The sequence below is a fragment of the Sciurus carolinensis genome, chromosome 11 (assembly GCF_902686445.1).
Source record: "Sciurus carolinensis chromosome 11, mSciCar1.2, whole genome shotgun sequence".
Taxonomy (NCBI): domain Eukaryota; kingdom Metazoa; phylum Chordata; class Mammalia; order Rodentia; family Sciuridae; genus Sciurus; species Sciurus carolinensis.
In genome coordinates this window covers 56,335,460-56,358,980 of record NC_062223.1, presented here as the reverse complement: position 1 = coordinate 56,358,980, position 23,521 = coordinate 56,335,460, and the positions used below count along the sequence as shown (strand labels likewise).

At 43.1% G+C, this 23,521-nt stretch overlaps 1 protein-coding gene across 2 annotated transcripts in view; it reads left to right on the top strand.

Annotated features, from left to right (window-relative positions):
• Positions 1-10,416: 10,416 nt before the first annotated feature.
• Nell1 (neural EGFL like 1) overlaps positions 10,417-23,521 on the top strand; it is an 865,354-nt gene continuing 852,249 nt past the window's right edge. The window contains exons 1-2 of one of the 2 annotated variants that reach the window (XM_047517024.1): positions 10,417-10,896; positions 18,289-18,417. In XM_047517024.1, coding sequence (XP_047372980.1) covers positions 10,842-10,896; positions 18,289-18,417 — 184 coding nt within the window. In that variant the 5' untranslated portion in view covers positions 10,417-10,841. The remainder of the gene's footprint in view (positions 10,897-18,288; positions 18,418-23,521) is intronic. The other variant, XM_047517023.1, reaches the window with a different exon arrangement.

The window sequence follows — 23,521 nt, the reverse complement described above, 5'->3', positions numbered from 1 at the left end:
TGAATTATTAATTACTCCTCATGGGGAGGAAAGAGAGAAAATGAGAGAGGAGAGAGGGAGGAGGGAAGTGAAGGGAACAGAGAAAGAGAGGGATGAGAAGGTGAATAGATCTGAACAGAGGGACTGGGCACGTCAGAGTCTTGTGTTTTGTTGATTATTTTTGTCAGTTTTCAATTCAACTTTATTTCCATTCCGTAAACATCTACATAGTTCCCACATAGTGCTAGGCCCTAGGCAAAATTGAATAAAGAACTCAAGGATCTCAAGGAACTCCAAGCCTGGTAGAAAGACTACCCGTATTAAACAATCAAACCAATAAACAAATGCCATTTCTCTCCTTTGGATTGGGTGGGATCCCTGTGTTTCCTGCTCAGAGATAGGACCTTGTGGTCCTGTGTCATAGTCTCTTGTCTGATCATGTCAACCCAGAAGCTTAACTCTGTCTTTTAGTGAACATAACACACTTATGCTCTGCCTCTTCCACTTCAGTGCTAGATGGTTACAGGGATGATCTGGGGCCAGCCTCAGTGGGAAGAAAAAGCCCTCGCAAGCTGCTGCTAGAATCCACATGTCAAGGGCAAGGTGTCCATCCTGGGTCAAGCCCTGGCCTAGGAGGGGACTTTGCTAATGAGACTTACTCTCATACCCAAGGACAGGTCATAAAACTGCACTTCAGCAGGTACAGCTTCCCAGCAAGAGTCTTCTGGCAGGAAGAGGTCTTGCTCTGAGGGAGCAGAGCTTGGTGCTAGCTCATCATCCTCTGTCTCTTTCCTGAGATTCTTTGCTCATTTTTAAAAACTTTTTATTTTCAAAATTGTCAGGTATACATAAAACTGGAGAGGATCCTAATAATGTCATCAACTCATGCCCAGTTTTTATTTATCACTCTTCCCCTCCCTGAATGATAATTCTTTTGAGTATTTCAAAGCAGATACTGGGTACCATGGAATTTCAGTTGAAATGCTTTCTTGTATTTCTGTAATCCTTTGAACTAGTCTTTTCCTAAATGGAGATAAGGACAAATGTGGAAGCTTAGAGTTCACGCATCCATGGGAGGAGCACCCTACTCTGGGTGTTAGGAAGAAGGGTTATGAGGATCTGTCTGGAAGGAGCTCATGTGCTGTCTGCCCTGAGAACAATCCTGGCTTCCTCACTCCCATCTTTCAACTAGTTTGCATTTGTTTGGCAACTATTCTGCCCTTGGACTTGGCTGCTATTTTCTTATCCAGCTTTCTCCTGCTCCCTTGAAGTATTCTCTGCCTTTGTTTATGCTTCTCCTCCTATGCCTACATGTCTCTCCTGCAAGGAGAGATTCAGTATCTCACAGTTGCACAGAACTCCCAGGTCATTTATTCCAGCATATCTGAGACATGAACTCTTTCACGACAGTCTGTTTAGTGGGAATTGGATTTACAAAGAGATGTGCCTGGGGTGAGTAGTTGCTGTCTTAAGGATTCACAGTGGGGGCCTGTTACAATAGAAAACTCCTCTAGAGCCTTTGAAATGGCCTTATTTTATAAAAATTGGATTTACTTCTCTGTTTACGCATTCTACTGTGTAAACCAGAGACTATGTGTGTGATTTGGGTCACTTTTGTCTTGCCTTTTAGTGTAATTTGTAGCTGTATGAGAATTTTGATATTGCAAATAATTTAATACATACCCATTCCCTTTTCTAGAAAACTTCTTCCTAACACTAGTAGAATTAAGGAGAAAGTAATGACTGGAATATAGTGTGGATCAACATTAAAACAGAATCACAATTTCATCGGTCATCAATTCATTGATTTATTTTCACATTATAGTCAATACCTTAATTATTTATGTGTTTCTATCACCTAATAGCTTGTGTCACATAGTAGATGCTCAACAATGCATTTTTAAATTGAATAAACAAATATTGAGTATTGACTCTGTACAAGGAACAGGACTCCATGTTATAATGTCAAGGAAACATGAGTAAGTCTAGGTCCTTCCCTCCAGTTTACTCACAGTGATCTATGTGAATGTTGCTATAACATGGTGGAAAGTGCTAGGAGCCACAGAAGGATTGATGACAGGAAGGGTCTCGTCATATTGAGGGGGAGCAGAGTAAGAAATTCCCTCTGGCTGTGGATTAGTCAGGATGTCATGAAATAGGCCCAGGGAGGACTTTGACCATTAGTGTGGAGTACTTGGATGGTTTCCCTGATGGATGACTGCATGGTGTAAGACAGACCATTTCAAGAATGAATGAAGGATGAATTTGGAAAGTGTTACATATGCTGATGGGAAGTAAGAACTAAGGCTGGAAATGTAGCTTAAGACTTTCAATCAAGTGCCTTTGGTGGCAACCCAGTGCTCAGACATTATGTGGCAGGCCACAGGGAATGCTGAAGGCCACTGCAGCACTGATTTGTATCTCCTGGCAAATGCCTCTTTGCTGCCAGAGACAAAGCATTGTAATGGGTTCAAGTGCAACTTTTTCCTTATTAATATAATCTCAGTTTTTTCCTTTGTAAAATTGGAATGATTATACACATCTCACACAATTGTTGTGAAGACTGAATTAGAATTTGTAGGTGAAATTGTTTTCTGAACAGTAGCACCTCACTGCATTGGGTATTTACTGATAGAGTCAGATCTTCCTGTCTGGAAAGTTAACCCATGACAGTGTCAAGGATGAACTGGAGTCGGGGGAGATTTGTGGCAAGACCACTGATTTGACTGCATAAGAAACCTGCTTTTGGAAAGCATTGGGACTGAATTCTAAGACACCAAATCACACATCTAACCGTCTTTGGGTAGAAGTCTCCTTTCTGACTCCGGTGACTGAGGCCATGGGGGGTTATGCTTTAAAATTGGAGCATTCACTATGAATAGTACCTCAGTCAACAGGAACAGACATGGCAGTGAGGCAGAAGCACCACCTGGGGACTCTTGCCATAGAAGGTGCTGCCATGTTAGTTGCCGGATCACAGCAGAATCTGTGAGTCCAGGGCAGATGTGGGGCATGTAGGGCCTCCAAGGAGAGAACTCAGCAACCTTAGGAACAGCCCAGATATTGTAATACCATAACTTGGTTCTTCCTGACTCTCTTCTCTGACAGAAAATAGTCTGAGGGATTCTGTGATTATTTATGAGAGGTATTGATTTGCACAATTTTCCTGCAGGCTGCCTGCTATTTCTGTCAGGTGGCTCTCATTGCTGCCATTCTAGAGGGAGACACAGAGAGAAGCTTGGGCCCTAACTTTTGAGATTGCATGAATTTCATCTTTCTTGGCTTAGGGCTCTGAGATAGACCATATGAAAAAAATCACCCTGCCTCACCTGCTCCAAAGTGGAGAACCTTGACAGGTAAGTCCAGGACCTTGCAATCTTGATGTGCACCCCTCTTGCCTTCTTGTGAATGGTTGTTAACTCTCTGTACAGAAGTGGAAGGTAAGGACCACAGTGAACTTGCACAAGGAAGGCATTGCTATTTCACAGAGCTGGTATAATGTGAGGGAGCATGGGGCAGATGGATAACTGCGTCTGGATTTTGCCCTGGTTTAGTCACATCTCTGATTTTAGCCACTGGACCCAAACATGACATTTGCAGAGACCCTTATAGCCAGGTACGGTAGATAGATCTGGTTCCATTTCTGTAGCCTATCCAGATCATGCTCTCACTGGGTCCTTGTCACAGACAGGTTTTTCTACCTCCCCTTCACTTTGGGCCTGGCCATGTACCTGTGCTTATGAGCAGAAGTGTCGGTGAGCCAGTCTTATATCTAGATCTCAACAGGCCTCACCTATTTCCACATGCTCTTTGGTGCCCCTTTGAACGTTGAGGAAAACACATCCTGGCTAGGCTGTTAGCCCAAGGAAGATGAAAGCAGATGGATAGTCACTCAATTGAAACACAGACTTGCAATGAGAAGTAGAATCAGCTCTATCCCTATAGCCGGAAGCAGAACTGCCCAGTCTGGATGAGCTGAACCCTAGCCAACCTGCAGATATGTGAAAATAAATGCTTAGTGATGTTGACTAGCATGGACACTTTAACAATGTTAATTCTTTCCATGTATTATGTGTCACTCAGAAAAGAAGCTTAATGTTGTATGTCACAGAAATTTTGTGGTTGGAGGCTGTGCAGCAATAGGTAGCAGACAATTCAGGAGTGGTTATGTGACTAGGTTCTGCTCAAATATAATGATATGTGAGGCTCCCTGGCATGCCCTTTTCCTTCCTTCATTCTCTTCCAGTTTGCTGTTGTGAATGTGGAATTAATGGCTGGAGGACCAGCACATCTATTGAACCATGAGGGCAAAAACTGTATTTTAGCAATGATGGAGATCTAGAAAGAACCTGGGTCCCTGAGGACTTCATAGAGCAACCAAATGAATCTTGGATTGTCCAACTTTAGGGTTCTTTTTACCTGAGAGAGTATTAAACATCTATTATTTAAGTTACTATGATTTGGTGGTAACTGTTAATGAAGCCAGAAAGAATCCTTACTGATGTGGGGAGTAGCATGAGCTGAGATGACAAGAGGGAAACCAAGGGAACCTTTGGGAATGTGGGGAGGTTATTGTGGCAAGAAGGCATTTTTTTGGTCAGTGGTTCCTCATTTCTCAATGCGGTCTCTTTTGCTTTCTGTCTTCATCCAGATCAGTGGGACAGATGGCTGTGGCAAGGTCCAGCCCAGAGGGAGGGCAGATGGCCAATCCATTTTGGCACTCACATAAGGCTATGCTGTTCCAGCACTGTCTCTATATTAATGAAGGTGATGCTTTGCCTTCTGCTGGTTCTCTGTCTTATTTCTCAATTGGTTCAGAGCTCAGGCACAAGAGCTTGAGCTCCCACAAGATCGCAATAAGGAGAATTCGCAGGCTTCATCCCAGGAGAAACAGTGGAATTTAGTAATTGAGTGCATAGACTGCAGTCATACTGCCTGGGTTTGAAGCTTGGTTCAACTACTAATTTACCAACAGCTCAGTTTCCATATCTATAAACAGGCATAACAATCCCACCTGTCTAATTGGGTTGTTTTGAAGAACAAATGAGTTAATTTACAGAAAACACTGAGCAGTGACCCATTAATTATCAAAATTAATAAATGTGACCCATGCCATTGTGGTTGGGCAGGAGTGATGTCTCTTTCTAGGACCTCTTGGGGGACAACATACATGTGTTTACTTAACACGTTCACAAACTAGATGTGTATGCACCTTGGTTCTTATCATCAGAAACCTGAAGCTCACCCAAGATTATTGATGTTATGGATTAGAACAATTTCATCCAGAGAATTATGACATGTCTTTATCTATATGTCAATCTATAGATATTTCTACCTATCTTCTTGTAGATTGATATCCAGTTTTGTTCTAAAAGTATTTGAAGTTATAAGACAGAAGGGCAATTGTTAATTTAGCAAAATGTAGAACCCTCTAATTTGGGTGTCATTGAGGTTGATTATAGTAATTAAAGTAAAGCACCAATATGTCTACCCAAGCCCTCTCTGTGAATGCACATACCTTTCAGGAATCAAGAATACCACCCAAGATGGGCTTGCACAGCTCCACAGAGTACTGAGACTGCTGTGTTTGTGAAGGAAACTTAGGTGCTTTTATACTTTCTTGGCTCTGCAAGCAAATTGGTACTTGTCTTAGTTTCTAGGGCTGTCATAACAAAGCACTATGAACTGGAAAACTTAAAACAACAGAAATTCAGTTTTTCACAGTTCTGAAGGTTATATATCTGAAATTAAGGGTAGGCAGGGCCATGCTCCCTCCGAGCCTTCCAGCGGAGGATCTTTTCTTGTCTCTTCCAGGCTCTGGGAGCGCCAGGTTCTCCTTGGCTATAGCTGCGGTACTTCAAGGTCTGCCTCTACCATCTCGTGACATTCTCAATGATGTCTCTTCTTCCCTGCTCTCCCATGGAATTTTCCTCTTCTCCTAAGGACATCAGTCATTTTGGATTGGGGCCAACACTAATGACCTTGTCCTAACTTCATTAGATCTACAAAATTCAATTTCCAAATAAGGTCACATTCATAGGTGCCAGCAGTTAGGACTTCAATTTATCTTTTGGGGCAGGGTGGGAAGCACAATCCAATCCATAACAGCACCACCTTCTCACTTTTTCCTATTTTATAAGGAAACTTGTTATATGTCCTTAATACAAAGGTAGCTGTTAGCCTGAACAAAGGAGAGTGACTTGGGGAGGGGAGTTGGGTGAGTAGAAAATGAGATGGATAGTTTTTCAGGCTTTAACTTATCTCTAGTTTATGGATTTCCTTTGGATGCTAAAAAGGAATCCTTCTCATTCTTCCTCTGTGGGATCTGCTGCCCCACATAGAGTCAGCAATGAAGCAGCTCTGGGGGCCAGTGGGACTAGGCAGTCTGGCTGTTGCCGTGGTGATGGCCAATGAGAAGAGTCAGTTCTCCAGGTTGCTTCCTACCAGAGCATCCATTGCTTCATTCATTCAACAAACAATTATCAAGATGCTAAGATGTGCTAGGCATAGCCTAGGTGGAAAGATATTGTGGTGAACAAGAAAAAAAAAATTGGACCTTGCAGTATAGTCAGGAAGATAGAGAATATCTAAGTACACAGATAAATCATTATTTTAGATAATAGGAAGCACAGTAAAAAATAAAGGACAGTGTTGGGAGTGAAGTAAGACCCTTCTGTAGATAGGGTCTCCCTGAGGAGTCCACATTTGAGCAGAGATTTGAGTCACATTAAAAGGGAACCATGCAAAGATTTATGGAAAGAATGTTCCAGGTAGGAAGAACAGCAAGCTCAAAGACCATGAGGAAGGTATGAACTTGGTATGTTTGAGGAGCAGCAAGAAAGCCCACCTGCAGTGAGCAATGGGGAGAAAAGGGGAAAGAGAAATCTGAGAAGGTAGGCAGGGGCCTTGTAAGATATTAGGATTTTCCAAAAATATGATGACTTCAGGGGGATTTTTGGGCATGGGAATATAATCTGATACATGTTTTAAAAAGCAGACTGTGATGGCTGGAGGGTGACTGACTTGTGGCAGGTAAGAATGGAGGCAACAAGAAGAATCTGTGGGTGTAGCCCAAGGAAGAGATGATGGATTAGAGGAAATCGGGAACAGTGGGGATGTTGAGAAGTAATTGGGGATTTGTCTTTAAGATATACTGGTAGGGTGCTGGCTTTGATGCAGGACTTAAGGAAAGTGAGTTAAGGATAACCATGGGTTATTTGGTCGGATCACTTGGTAAATGCTGGTGCTCTCCCCTTAGAAGTTGTGGGGGCAAATATGGGAGGAGGGAAAAATCAAAATTCCTGCTTGACCGCATTACAATCTTTTGTCATGATCACTAAAGAAGTGATCAGCTCTATTGAGATATGATCTCCTTATCATACAATCCACCCATTGAAAGTACACAGTTCAGTAGCTTCAGTAGTATAATGTGAATGTCTGTCATTTTATACTGTTAAGCAAATCAACTTTAGAACATTTTCATGATCCCCAAAATAATCCCCACACCCCATAGATGTCTCCCCCTAACCTCCCCCCCAGCTCTAGGCAACTATTAATTAACTTTTATCCTCTATAGATTTGCCTTTCTGCACATTTCATGGACATGGAATTAGAGGATATATGATCCTTTGTGGCCAACTTCTTTAAATTAGGAAAATGCTTTCAAGATTCATCCATGTCCCCCTGGGTATTATGGTTTAACTATTTGAAGAACCATTTGACATTTTCAGTGGTAGTATATAGCAATTTCTCCATATCTTTTCCAAATGCTTATCAGTCTTCTTAATTCTAGCCATGTTAGTGTGTGCAAAGTGATATCTCATTGTGATTTTAATTTGGGTTTTCCAGATGGATAAGGATGTTGAGCATCTTTTCATGAGTTTGCTGGTCACTTGTATATATTTTCTGAAGAAATGTCTATTCATATCTATGCCCATGTTTAAACTGGACCTTTTATTATTTAGTTATAATAGATTTTTAGTAGATACAAGTCCCAATCAGAAACAGGAATTGTAAAAACTGTTTCCCCTTTGGCAGGTTATCTTCTTATTTCCCTAATGGGTATCATTTGAAGTTTGTTTTTCATTGTGATGATGTGTTAGTGTTATACTTAAGATGTCTAGTAGGTAGTTGGGTATGTAAACCTAGGATTCAAAGGAGAGACTGGGGTTGGAAATACACATTTAAGAGTCATTCTTTTTTAGATATGTAAGTCCATGAATTTGGGTGAAAATAACAGGGAGTGAGTATAGCTGGAAGAGAAGGCTGAGGACTGAGCCCTAACATTTAGGGGTGAGGAAGAAGCAGTAGAGAGATGAACAAAGGAAGCTACCAGCTCCTGGAGAAACCATGGAGATAGGTCATCCTAAAGGTGAAGGTATACTGGGATATGGTATCTAGTAAGACAACTCTTGCTACTGTCCCCACTGAGCACAGGTCCCAGTACACCATCCTATCACACATAGTCATGTGGTCACTGCATTGACATTTTATGGGCCTACTCTATGATGTTTTTCTTAGCCTAATGGGTCTACACATCCAAAATCCCTACTCAGAAATGCACTTAAAGGAACAGATTGAAGTATTAGTTATTTAGGAAAGATTTATAACCTTGTTGAGATTAACTCTAGTTAATGGATGTGATGCTGCAAAGCTATGACAGAACATATGTCCCACTTTATTTTTTAATGGAACAAGCAAAAACCCCATCCCATAGGACCAGCTAACTACAGAGATTTGAAGGTACAGAGCTCTAAAAGTTCAACCTAGACCAGTCTTTTCCCCTTTCTGGAATCACAGCAACTTTTAAGGAATGTGGGATTTCTGAGAAGAAAAGGATCTTGGGAAGAGTGGTCCAAAGCCACTAAGGACTGATGAGGTATAGAGAGGGAACCTGGCTCTCAAAACACAACAAGGAATGTGGTGTCCTTGCTCACAAGGCCCAGCTAGATTTGGGAGATCCTATTTTCTGCAAAGTGTGATTTTAACTTAGCTTTAAATATAACATGCTCCATGCAGAAGGAAAAGTCTTGAGTCTGATGAAAACAGCATCAAGGCAGAAAGGCCCCCTCTGGGGCCAAATTGAATTCTGGTGAAGTTGGAGAATCAACTGAACCATGAGTCAGTTTACCTCTTAACCTTTCTGTTCAACTTCTGGATTGAACAGTATAGTTCTTGAGTAGGAATTTACCTACTTATTCACATTCTTTTTCATCTGCCAAGGGACCATAATGTACAGGGCCAAGTGGGACAGTGGCTTGCATACAGAAATATCCAGAAAAATAGGGCAGAGACCAGAAGAGCATGTGAGTAAAATTTTCTCTCTTTATAAGATGTACTGCTAATTTGGTGACCATTATTGGGGCTCCCTGGGTCAAGCTGTCTAGGGGTTAAGGACATAGGAAGTGAGAGGGTGGGCAAAAAGTGAGAAGACTGGTTCTTATTCTTGAAGAGGATTCTGAATTGGTTCCTAGGAAATGAGGGAGGGTTATTGGGAGTTTTCTTTTTCTCCTCTGGGATTTTTCTTGTGGGTGTTGCAGGGGTAGTGTTGAGAGACCGCGCTCGGAGAGCCCAGGTGGAGTTACCAAGTTGGGGAGCTTAAATCATGTAGAGCTCATTTGGTATAAATCAGAGGTTCTGCCATTTCCTGATTTCATGACTGTACATTCCAGTTATAAATAACATTCCTGGGTGGAAGTGGGACAAATAAGAAATGGGACAGAAATCTCCAACCTGGAAGATTCTCATAAGGAAGGTTCGGTCTCAAAGGATGTGCATTATATCTCCAGGGAATGGTGTGTGTGTGTGTGGGTGGGGAGGGGGCGTTCCCCGAGGAACTGCAGGAGAGGCCAAAATATTACTAGTAAAGGAGAGTGGGTTTTTGACAAAACCATCAGGAAAGTCACGCAAGGAAAAAAAAAATGGTTAAGAATTTCCCCTATGTGGCAGCATTTGCCCTGTAGAACAAGGTTTGCAAACAGACTCCCCAAATCCCAACCGTAGATCTCTTCAGCGATCTTTTTCCCGGCACCTTCCTCCTCAGTTTCCTCTTCCTGCACCCCAAAAGCTTATACCCAGTTATAGGGCTCGCCTAACGTGAAGAGATAGAGGTACAGGTGGTGAGCAAGGACTCAGCCATCATCCCCTTCAGGTCCCTACTCGCGGCTCCCCACCCCGTTGTCGGAGCGAATCCCGTGTAATTGTTTTCCGAGGAGGTGCCGGGCACGCTCCGTGGCGCCGCCTGGGTCTGGGTTCCCCGAGGACAAAAACCCACCCACGAGGGCTAGGCGGCTTTTCGACTCGGCCGGGATGAACTGTGGCAACTTCAGCAGCTGCCACCGCCACACCAAGGCAGAGGCGGCGACAGTGGCGAGGGTAGCTCCGAGGGATTGGAGCGCGTGAAGCCTTGCGCCTCCAGCTCCTCCCTTTCGGTCGCGGGTCCCGGGACTCCCGCTCCGGTGCTTTGGGTGGTAGCTGCAGCCGCGCCTGCCTCCCGGATCTTTGCTTCTCGGTGGGCAAAGGAAGCGAACTGGATCGGCCCCCATCTTCGAGGGCAACCTGCCGGAGTGGCTAAGCCCAGCGCTCCCGCCCCAGCTCCTAGGCGAGCGCAGCCGCAGCGGGGGCCGGGGCCCAAGCCCCGCGCCGCCACCGCCCACGGTGGGGGGGCGGGCTGGGGGCGGGGCGGCCGGGGCTGCCATCCCGGGCGCGATCCCCTAGCGCAGCACCCGGCGCTGCCGAGCTACCTCCCCTGCCGCCCGCTAGCAAGTTTGGCGGCTTCAAACCCGGCGCGTCTCGGGATCTCCAGGCGCATTTGTTTCTTCCTGGCTTCGGAGCGCCCTGCTTGGCGGGGACCCTCGCGAGCAATGCCGATGGATGTGATTTTAGTTTTATGGTTCTGTGTGTGCACTGCCAGGACAGGTAAGCGAGGCTGGGGCGGCTGGAGGGATTCACCGAAAAGGGGGAGCCGCTACTGTGCCTAGCGCCCATACTGGCGTGGGAGACCTGGAGCCGAGCTCTGCGCTGGTCCGGAAAAGGGTAGTAGGGTGGATTGGTACCTCAGATCCCTTTGCCCGGCTCGGGGTGAAAGGGCAAGAAACCGGACTCACGGGCTAGACACCCCGGATGAGTGTACCTTCCCGGGGGTCGAGGCTGCGGGTTCTCAGGAGTGAGGGGCGCGGCCGAGCTGTCGCACCCTCTTGCTGTTAGTAACCAGCTTCTAGGTTCCGGGGAGGCAAAACCCGCAGGAGGGCGGACCCGCGAGTCTCACAGCTCCGAACTTGAAAGGTGCCGTGGAAACAGCTCTCCTGGAGACCCGCGGGCGGGGAACCGGCAACCGCGGGAGTTACACCCGCAGAGGGAGCGCTTCCGGCCGGCGGGCGCGGCCCGGGCCGGGGAGGGCGAGGCGCGGCTTGGGAGAGGGCTGCGGGAGAGCCCGGGCTCCGGCTATCTCATCTTATCCCTTCCTGACTCTCCCCAGGAGACTCCAGTAGTATTGTCCTCCACCTGCTCCCCTCCCCAAGGACTGACCTAACAATTATTCGTGAAATTAGAGCAGTGGAGACAATACAAGGAGATTTTCTCAAACCAATTTTCCTTTGGTATGATCGAAGGTTGCGGGGTGGGGAGGAGGAGCGAGAATAACTGGCTAATTGTCTCAAGTCCCCACTTCGTTCTGCCGCCGGAGACGCAGTTGTAAGGACTCTAAGCGCACCTCCTTCCTTGCGTTTCCAGTGGCTCCGGTGTTCCCAAGTCTCCTGGGGTTTGGAGATTGGTAGTCTTCTACTTCAAGAAGCTAGTGGTAGATGCTGGGAGAAGGTGTGAGGTGGGGTGGGGTAGGAAATTGGTAAAATGAGAGCCTGCGGATTAGGGAGTGTTGGGAATTTTCGGTTCTAAGCCAGTCATCCTCAGTACTCGTTGCCGACTGACTTTGAACCCCAGAGTGGACATGTGGTCATTTCCTCTCCCTTAGTCTTCACCCCTTTTCCATTCTCATTTCTCTTCTTGGGAAAGTATAACCTCCTTCCCACGACAGGGAGCAACTTTATCCAGAGAGCGCTGAGGAGGGGTGCCGGCCCCGGGTTGGCTCAAAAGTTCCCTCTGCTTGAACCTCTGCTACCTCCCCTGGTTCAGGGGAGGCGCCCCTCTTTGGAAGTTAGTCCATAGGGATCCAAGAGTTGGTCGTCTAGGGGCTTCCAGATGGCCCTTACCATCTCCCAGGACTAAGTGGCTTTCTTTTGCTGAATGGAAGAGCGTCAAGGAGAGATTTCTCCAGGGACAAAAGAATCTCCATTCTTTTCTTTATCTCTATTGGAGTTTCCCTGACTGCTGAGAGGTCAAGACTGAGTTTAATCTAGAATAGTTGCTTCTTGAATTCAGGCTTGTCGTGATGGGTTAGGCTTTTACCACTAAGAATACAACTGGAAGAACACTGTCCCAGAAAGATGAGGACAGTCGAGGTTAGAGCAGAACTTGGGCTACCCATAAAGGGTATTGAGTCTGAGGCTGGTGGGCCTCCTACAGAGGAATGGAAGACAGGGAGAAACTATATGGGGAAGCGGCATCCCATGGTCAGTTTACACCTTCCGGTGCATATCACCAAGTTATATGGAATCTGTCTAAATCCTTTGTTCTCCTCACTCCTTTGAAAAGTTGCCCAAAAGTGCACTTACCCAGGAGTGAACCCTGTTTCCAGGGCTTGCTCATTGCTTGTGGAGGAAATCTTTAAGAACCCGGTCTTATTCTTCTCCCCAATCCCATTTCCCTTTAAGTAATATATATATATATTTATGTATTTATAATAATATATTTATTTATAAATAATAAATAAATATATATATATTGTGTAAAGGAAGATTCATTTATTTACTTTTTCATTCAACAAATAGTTGCTTATCTTGCTTGGTGGCCAATAACTTAGGTAAAGAGAAAATAAATGACTTAGTTCTTCATCACTGGGAATTTAAAGACTAGCTGAGAATCTAGATAGAAAATGGAGCATTTTTTATTATATAGTTGATAGTTGATGGGGTTGGGGAGGTGGTGTTAAAGAAGTTTGTATTAAGGAAGGGAGGGAGGAGGGAGGTTGTGAATCTGGAGAGGTGGTGGTGGTCAGGGAAGGCTCTTCTTTGGCAGGTGACATTTGAGAGCGCTGGAGGGATAAAGTGGGAAAGCATTCCTAGCAGAGGGAAACGGTTGTGCAAGAGTTCGGAAGCATGAAGGATCTGACTCACTGGTTGTGGCTGATGACTGGGAGTTTGGGTTTTCAATGACACTTGGTACTACTTGAACACCAGAGGCCACACGTTCCTCACAAAAATTGCCAGACGAATCAGAGACAGGGAGGGAATTCAATTCAACACTTAGAACTTCTTGTAGCTTAAGGGACTAGCTTTCTGGGGACAACCCCTTTGATTTTACCCAGAAATCCCCATTCCCACATCAGACATCCATCCTTTTCTCTAGGTGGCAGAGGCTGGCTGGTGATGAGTTTATCAGGATCCAAACAGCTGCTTGGGAAGTTTATTTGTCAAGTGAGACAATTGTTGTCTGAGCTGTTAACAGTCCTAGATGAAATAAACATGTGGTTCACTTAGTGAGCTGCTCAGATATCACCGCCTTTTAATGGAAATGAATAGATGATATCAGGCACATTTTAATTAAAGCAAGCCTGCAGTGCAGAAGCAGTTACATATGAAAAGATCTAATGATAGGTGTCGTAAGGAAGCTGCTTATGTGCCTTTTGTTCAGAGAACCTGTTTTAGGGTGCAAAGTGGAGTTAAGACAGAAGATGCTGTTCTCCAGTTCTTGTTCTTGTTTCTGGGTGAGAATCTGGGAGTTCCAGGTACATCATTAATAATGAAAATTTAAAAGTCTACAGTAATAACAGTAATAGGACACCATGTCCATGAGTCTTCTCCAGTGGCCTGGAAGTATAATATGAGCTCAATGATTATTCTGTCACTGCTTTCCAGGTCGTTTTGGTGTCCAGGGTAGGGACTGAAGGGAATACCTGAAACACCAAAGCCCCTAAGTGCCTACTGAATGCCTTTTGCTGCCACCTGCTGGAAAGGAGAGATTTTCTTTTTGAAGCAATTCCCAGGTAGTACATTAATTATGAATTGAATAATGGAGCTGTGAATATGAGCCCCTAGCCTCCAGTGATCATGTAAAATATCAGCCAACTTGGAACAAGCATAAAGCATATTCTTTGAGGAAAAATGCTTTTGGGGTATTAAGAACCGATCAAGTGGTTGTGAAATCCTGCTGGTAAATGAGGTCTTAGAGCATCTTTTCAGCATCATTTTACTCTGCATGGACTGGGAAACAGCTGCCACCAGGGGCAATGAGCCGAATTAGATTTGAAGTGAGCCAGACCCAGGAGGATTTGCCCAGGAGCCTAGGTCTTGGACATCAAAGGTAGACTAAGTGGGCTTTGACTTCTAGCACTCCCTGGGCAGGGCTAAGGAGTGGCCAGCAGCAGCAGGTGTCCTGGTTAAAGTTGAGGTTCTGAATCCCAGAGCTAGGCCTCAAGTGCCTCTGTGACTTTGACATGCTGCCTTCCAGGTTTTTAAAATATCTTCTCCCCAGGAGCTTTTTATCCTACTTAATTCTAATCCCCAGCTTTGGCCATTTGTAGAGACTTTATGTCAAAAGTAGAAAACTTTAATAGGGTTTCCTAGGAAAGGGCAGGAACTCCATGCTTGGACAAGAAACAGAAACATTAAAATAAAAAAAAAATTAATGGAACCAACATTCACACTACAAAAGGTTTTGGAGAGGCCATGTAAATGCTGCCTTATTAATAGGTTTTCTGATTCCCTAGGCAGTGTGCAAAGTGCTGTCCCTTACACATCCTGCTGTTGGTACTGGGCATTTCCATCCTAAACTGTAACAATTAAAGGGAAAGAAGAAAACTGTATCCAGAGCCTAATTGATTTCTTTTCTCTTGTTCTGTTTTTGTGGGGTGTTTTTACAAAAAGAGCAACACAGTTATTAGCTTGAAGGTAGACCCTCTGTATCTTTTGCATTATTTTGGTGGAGTTGAGGACCAGGGAGGGTCTGGAGAATGAATCTAATGAAAGACAGGTGAAGTAACCCCAACTATACACCAACTATGTGGCAGACTGAGCTGGAATGTTCACATGGTGACCCTGGGACCTCAGGTGGTGTTGGGGAGGTATTATTTTTTTCCTTTTTACAAATGAGGAAACTAAGGCTCTGGGAAGTGATTTTTTCAAGGGTGCAGAATTCTTAGAGGGAAGAGATAGGACAGAAATGGGCTGTTAGCAAACTGTCCAAAATAACAAGCATTTATTTTAGTTCACACACCTGAGGGTTGATCTGGTATTGCCTTCTCTAGACCACATTTGGCTAAACTTTGTTCCTAATTTATGTAGGGTGTGCTCTCCAGGTCTGCATCCTTTTTGACTCCTGGGCCTACAGGGCCATGTTCTTCTCATTAAGATGCAGAAGTACAAGAAAGTAGCTCTGCCTTGCAAGCACATCCAAGCCTGTGCTAGTGTAATGTCACTAAGATCCCAGTGACTAAGACAGGTTGCATGGCTGGGCTGGAAGTCAAGGGATGGGGAGATTTACTCTCACTCTAGTAGAAGAAACTGCAAAGTCACACAGCACAGAGGGTGAATAGGGGATGGTCAATAATTCAGTCAACCACAGTCCCTTTTGAAAGTTTCCCTGACCTGTATGCCATCCCGTCTTATCATGTTGTCCCCAGATAAGCATATTGCTCTGAGATCATTGCTCCCAAAGCAATGATCATGCACCCACACATTAGATAATTAATCAGCTTCTAAATTAAATGCCTGTAATATGTCAGGTCTGGTGCAAGGCACTGGAGCTACAGGGATACTTCCTTCCATTTGTGTTCAGCTAACGGCACATTCCCCAGGTCATTTTCAAAATTCCTGGCCAGAGAAAGACCAGCTTGGAGGTCCTCCGAGATCACTCTTGATTTAATTTCTGCCATATAGGTGTAGAACACTATAGATCAAACTGAAATATTAGTTCCTTTCCTGTCTTTTCAAGGTGATCACAGAATTGCTAGCATTGGAGCTCACTTGGAGAAAAAACATCACATGTCTCAACCACAGGCTCACGGTGCTGTGACTTGGGATGATAGAAAACTGTCCAGCTCAGTTCTGCTTTGTTACAGAGTAGGTACTTGTGAACTGAGTCTGTGTATAGGATGAGCAGGAGCAGTCAGGTAGAAACTAAAAGTTAGATCCTCCCCTTAAACATAAGCCTTAAAACCCTCCAATGATATCTTGTTAGCATTACAATAATATCCAAGCTCCTTGTTGTGGGTCACAAGGACCTATGTGATCTGGCCCTTGCCTACCCAGTGGCCTTATTTTCTCTACTGTCCCCTGGCACATTCTGCCACAGCCACACTATTCTTCTCTTTTCTGTTCCCTGAACATTCCAAATATGTTCCTGGTTTGCATTTGCTGATCTCTACATGTGAAAAACCTTCCTGGCAAGTCTTGCTACTTCTTGCCCTTTGGGTTTTAGCTCAAAAGAACCTTCTCTGACCTCCTCATCTAGAGTAGGGCCCCCCTGCACAAGTTGCTTTTTAACCCATTACTGTTTTCTTTTTTTCTTGGCATTATTACCACCTCTGATTATTATTTAAAAAAAAATTATTTCTTGTCTCCTTCTTCCACCAGTCCACAAGGACTTACCCAGTGCCTATCAATATATATAATACATAGTAAGCCCTTAGCAATGCCTGTTTGAAAACATTATAATGAATGAGTGCAGAGTTAGTGGAAGTAAGAGTCGTCCTTGGGTAAACTGATCCCATAAGTGGTTGCATTTCAAAGGAGAAAACTTACACCTTCAGTTCAGTAGACACAGTGAAGCCTGACAAAAATTGAGGCCATTATATGTCCTATACTTTCAATTTAACCAATTTTCTGCCTTGGCAATGACAAGTTTCAGCTCCGAAGAGCCGTTCCTGGCCAACCTTCTGATGACAGAAGACTGGAGAGCTGCAGCAGTTCCTGTTTCCTAAAATTAAAAGAGGAAGGAGAGGGTAGCTTTCCTTCCCCTCATCTGTAGGATTTGAGGGGGATGGTGAATGGGGGGGCACAGGTGAGGTTGTGATGGCTTGTGATGTTCTGATGAATATTCACTCAGTCTCTGTGGGACAAATTGGGTGCAAGCTCTCCGAATCCTGCCTTGGTGACTACATTACCATCAGAGGAAAGTTGACAGCTGTTGCTGATTAAAACATTTCCAACTGCGCAATCAGAATTGCACTATTGAGATGCTAAGCGTAGATAGAAACAGCCTTTATGAATGGCTTAAACACAGTCCCTTAGAGTGATCTGTAGCCTTATTAATATATATAATTGGAATTCACTTTGCAATCATGAATGAATCATTCCTCAGAACACTCCCTGGGTAAGAGACAACCTTGGGGATTTGCCTTTCTCAGGCAAGGGAGGAGGAGATTTGGGGCCGTGTTTGTTTGCACTTAGATTCAACAATAGTTGTCAGGGTATCTAACTTTCAGAAATCCCCTTGGGTAGAAATATACATCTATTATTCCAAGGATCCTCCTTTCTGGTCAGTCCCTCTATACTCTTTTCCAGCAGGGGCAGGGACCCTCTCTACTTCCTTCTTCTCCACAGCAGGTGGTTGGGCATGGTTAATAGGGAGTGCTGTGTGCAGGTGTTTACTGTTGGTGGTGGTATCAGATTTTGCTATTGCAACTGTCCTTGAGGCAGGAAGATCAGGGCCGTGATCCAGTATCCATAGTCTGCAAACCTAAAAAAATCTTAGAAACCCCAAATTTCTATGTAATTCATCAGATAGCAAAATCTATCTTGAACTCATTTGGTGACAAAATGACCTAAACTTATATGAAGCTATTTATAGTTTTTGTGCCAATTAAAGGAAAACATTGTGCTTTCCAATCCAGAAATATAGAATTTGATGATGGAGTGCTCTTTCTAACTTTGCTGAAAGAGTCACATAAAATTTGTAGTATGTAGTATGTACGACATCTTACCTTTCAAACATATGATACATTCTGAATTCCAAAATACATTTAGCTCCAGGGATTCTGGGTGGGGGATTATCCATTTACAATGCGGGGTGGGTCTGGGTAAAGGTACAGTGGGATGATAGGGCAGAATTGCTTTGCCCTCCAGGAAGCGGGAGTCTCCAGGCACCCTTCACTGGCTCCCCTGTGTTCCCTGCCAATCCCTGCCTGTGTGATTTCTGCTTTATATTACTGCTGGTCATCTGCCTTTTAAGCCATAACAGCTGTTTGTTCCTTTCCAGTGGTGGGCTTTGGGATGGATCCTGACCTTCAGATGGATTTTATTACGGAGCTTGATCTTGTGAATACCACCTTTGGAGTCACTCAGGTGTCTGGACTGCACAATGCTAGCAAAGCATTTTTATTTCAAGGTAAGGGCACTTTTTCCTTTGCATGGGGCAGAGGCTGGAAAGGAGGGTCGATTTGGGAGTGCTCATCTGGTGTGTGATTGTCTGATTGTCTGGGGATCGCCTTTGCTATTTTTCTTGTGTAATTGTCCTGGAGAGTATTCAGATATGCAGAGTGTTCTGAGAGTGGGAGGAGGCACTAGGGGGCGTGGTAGTAAAATATTTGGTTTGGTAGTGAAGTGTTTCCCTGGGGATTTTGGTGGGGATCTAAAGGGGAATTAATTTGCAAAACACTTGAGAACCATTGGCTGGTCATGCAATTTTTTTTTTAAACAGGACATATCTCCAGTTGTTATCTCTGTCTTTACTTCTAACTGTTCCTATATCACTCATCTCATGGATAGACTTGAGCACAGAGGACGTTGTATGGTTGCATTCCCTTTAGGGTGCAGCTTACTTGGCTCTGCCAGCTATAAATCTGATCACAATTTATTGAATCTTTCAATAAATTGAAAAGTCAGTATAGTGTTATCTTAAATGCATGGACTTTTGGAGCCCTACTGCCTGGGATGGGCTTCTAGCCCTGCTACTTATTGGTTTTGAGATTTTGGCAATTACTTAGCTTGATTATGCCTCAGTGTCCTCACCTAAAATAATAGACCCTTGTAAAACCACCTCATGGGGCTGTTACTAGAATTAAAGGAGCTAGTCTATTAAAGTGATTACAACAGTGTCTGATATGTAGTAAATGCTTGATAAGCACTAGGAATTGTTTTGGAATTTCTTCTACATACTAGGCAGCATGCTAATAGCAGGGTAACCAGTTAGAGTAAGTAAGATGGATGCAGCCCCTGCTCTAGGATATAATGAAGGAAACAGTCATTATACAGGTTACTATTTAATCAAAATGGCTATTCTTACAATGAAGGGGAAATATAGGCTGCCAAACAAGAGTAGTACTGGCAGATTTGATTTAACTGGAGTATTAGATGGTGATGGAGAAAGGCCACCTTAAAAAAGTGACTTGTCAGCAGAGACTTGAAAAATGAATAGAAAGCCTGATATAGAAAGGGGTGGGGGCTCAGAGCATTCTGGGCAGATGAAATAGTATGTAAAAAGGTCTTAAGGGAGAGACCAAGAGAAAGAGGTCTAGCATGGCTGAAGGGTGGCGAGTTGTTGCAGAGGAAGGCACAGGCCAGATTACCTTGGATATTCTGCTGATATGCACAGGTTTGAGTGGACTGATGATTTATGGCCAGTGTCCATTCTGATAGGTAGGAGGCTATGTACTTGTTATTAAATGTTGTAAATATCACCCCTGCCTGTGGGCCACATTAAAGGTTTTATACTGTACTCTCACAGTGATGGGGGGGGGGGCTTTGTATAGATTAAAGTAGAAAAATGAGCTGGTCAGAAAAGGTAGAAAGGTGGCTTGGATATTTCTGTATGCAAATGCCTGGCAGGGTTTGTTTAACTCTGCCTTTTATGAAGATAACAAAAGGATTATTTTAGAATAACTGAACCAACACTATGGAATGAGATTTGCATATTCACTGTGTAGATAACTTAAGGCTTGTTAATGATATATTGCAAATCTGCATGTATTATATAATGACATATAACAAGACTACAGATATGTTAATTTTCTTGCTAAAGAGTTGGTGAAGTATTTAAGTATTTAAGCTGGGTATGGTTAAGAGAATACAGACTTGGTTACTTTTCTCTTTGCATTGTGCAAGATCTGTTCTGTCACTGTTGAGTGTTCATGCCATTCTTTGATCCTAGTAAGGCTGCTATGAAAATTTGACTTAAGGAGGGAAAGAGTCTTGCTTATCTAGGTAATTCTAGATTCTTAAGCCCGCTGTTGCACATGGTATGTAGTAAGTGATTAATAAAATTTTGAATTAAAATTTCCTCTGCCTTGTCTACCATATAAGAGAATTGCTCCTGCTTATCCATCATTTATGCATTTATTCCACAAGTCTAGGCCCCCCAGGCTGACCCTCTGCTCTGTAATCTGTGAATTCTCTAATTGGCAACTGTCTTTGGGATGTCTACTAGGCTGCAACAACTGGGAGAGATTTTCAGCTTCTTTGGTGGGAAGAGTAACTTCATTTTGGGAGTTTGGGTAGGCCTTTCCCTATATTCTTATCTCTTGTGATTATACTGGGCCCACCTGTATAATCCAAGATAGTTTCCTCATCTCAAAATCTGTAATTCAATCACAACTGCAAGGTCCCTTTTATGTAAGGCGACATATTCACAGATCATAATGATTTAGCTCATGGATATCTTTGGGGAGCCATTATCTTGCTTACCACAAAGTCTGCTATCTGGCTCCCAAAGTATCATGTCTTCTCATTTGCAAAATAAATTCACTCCATCCCAAGACCTTCAAAAGCTTTAATCATTACTGCATTAGCTCTAAGTCCAATATCTCCTCTATTCTCATTAACTGAAAAATTCCAGATTTCATCATCTAAATAATTTAAGTCAGGTGTAGGTGGGACTCATTATGGGGAAAATTCCTTCCCATCTTTAGACTGTGAAATTAGAAAATAGCTCATCCATTTCCAAAAGGCAATGGTGGGACAGGTATAGAACACCAGTTATAGTCCTGTTTCAAAGGTGAGGAAATGGAAAGAAGAAAGGGGTCACCAGTGCCAAGCAATTTTGAAATTCAGCAGTGCAAACTCCACTGGTTTCAAGGCTTGGGAATCACTCTTGGCCTTATGTGCTTCTGGCTCATTCCTCTGAGACATCTTTCCTTTTGCATGAAGATAGCACAAGTATGCACTCAAGTAGCTTCTTCAGCTTGTTGCCTGCCTGTAGAATTTTGGGGGTTTGTCAGCTCTCTTTCATTTTGTGCTTTCCCTGTTTCTATGATTCTGCTGGTATACAATTCTCCAAGAATATTTTTTAAAATGTAGATTATTTTTAAGTGATACATAGCAATTGTACAAATTTATGGGGTACAGCATTAAATTTCAATACTGTATTCAATATGTAAAGATCAGATCAGGGTTATTGACATATACATTGCCTTACCATTTCTTTGTTTTAGGAATATTCAAAATCCTCTCTACTAGCTATTTTGAAATACTCAATTATTGTCAACCATAGTTATCCTACTGTGCGGTAGAAAATTAGAGATTATTTCTCCTCCTGGGCAACCTGTATCCATTAACCATCCTCTTTCTATCCTGCCCTCCCTTATGTTCTTCCCAGTTTCTGGAAACCACTCTTCTATTCTTTATTTCTATGAGATCAACTTTCTAGCTTCTGCACTTAAGGGAGAACATGTGGCATTGTCTTTCTGTGTCTGACTTATTTCACTTAATAAAATGTCCTCCAGTTTCATCCATGTTGCTCTGGATGACAGAATTTCATTCTTTTATGACAGAATAATATTCCATTGTGTATATATAATGCATTTCTTTATCCATTCACCTATTGATGAACACCTAGTGTTTTAGTCAGCTTTTTCACTGCTGTGAACAAAAGACCTGAGAAGAACAATTAGAGGAGGAAAAATTCCTTTTGAGGCTCATGGTTTCAGAGGGTCCCAGTCCGTAGATGGCCGACATCATTGCTCTGGGCCCAAGGTGAAGCAGAATATCATGGCAAAAGAGTATGGTGGAGGAAAGTGACTCAGGACATGGAACCAGGAACTGGGGGTGGGAAAGAGAGAAAGGGAGGAAGGGAGATATCTACTCTTCAGGGACAAAATATATATCCCAAAATATATATTTCCAATGACCTACCTCCTCCAGCCACACCCTACCAGTATATAATTACAACCCAGTTAATTCCTATCAGGGAATTAATGTGCTGATTAGGTTTAAACTCTCATAATCCAGTCATCTCACCTTTAAACTTTCTTGCATTGCCTTACACATGAGTTTTTTGGGGACACTTAATACCCAAACTGTAATACCTTGATTGATTCCGTATCTTGGCTGTTGTGAATAGTGATGCAATAAACACGTGAGTGCAGTTGTTTCTTTGACATACTGACTCCATTTCATTCGTATATGTACCTAGTAGAGTGATTGCTGGATCACATGACAATTCTATTTCTAGTTTGTTTGTTTGGTTTTTGGAGATGAGTTTTACTCTGTTGCCCAGATTGGTCTGGAACTCCTGGGCTCAAGTGATCCTCCTGCCTCAGCCTCCTGAGTAGTTGAGACTATAGGCACATATCACTGTGCCAGGCTTATTTATAGTTTTTTTCATTTATTTATTATTTATTGTTGCTTTATATCATGATGGCAGAAATAAGGAGTTCTAATAGACTCATATGTCCTATTCAACCAACATATTTCCTGTCTGGCCCTTTACAGAAAGTATTTGGCAAATCCTCTTCTAAGCACTAAACCAATGATTATTGCTTACAATGTTGGCGTCTGTCATTTGAACTACCTTAGTAGCTTCCCAGTTGGTCTTCCATTGGTCTTCCTAATGATTCTTCCATTCTTTAAAAAAATTTAAATTTGTTCTAATTAGTTATGCGTGACAGTAGAATGCATTTATGTATTTTGATAATCATACATAAATGGAATATAATTTCTCATTTTTCTAATTATACTATTATAGGATCATATTGGTCATGCAGTCATATATGTACATGAGGTAATAATGTCTGTTTTATTCTACTTTCCTTTCTACTGCCATACCCTTCCCCTTCCTTCACTCCCCTATACCTGATCTAAAGTAACTCTATTCTTCCCTAGCACCCACCACCACTTATTGTGAACTAGCATTCGCATATCAGAGAAAACATTCAGGCTTTGGTTTTTGGGGTTTGGCTTATTTCAGTTAGAATGATATTGTTCAGCTTTATCCATTTACCAGCAGATGCCATATTTCATTCTTCTTTGAAGTTGAGTAATATTCCATTGTATACATACACATATATATGTGTATATATATTTCTGTATATATATATATCACTGTTTCTTTATCCAGTCATCTGTTGAAGGGCACCTAGGTTGGTTCTATAATTTAACTATTGTGAGTTGAGTGGCTATAAACACTGATGTGACTGCATCAGTGTAGCATGCTGATTTTAAGTCCTTTGGGTATAAACTGAAGAGTGGGATAGCTGGGTCAAATGGTGGTTCCATTC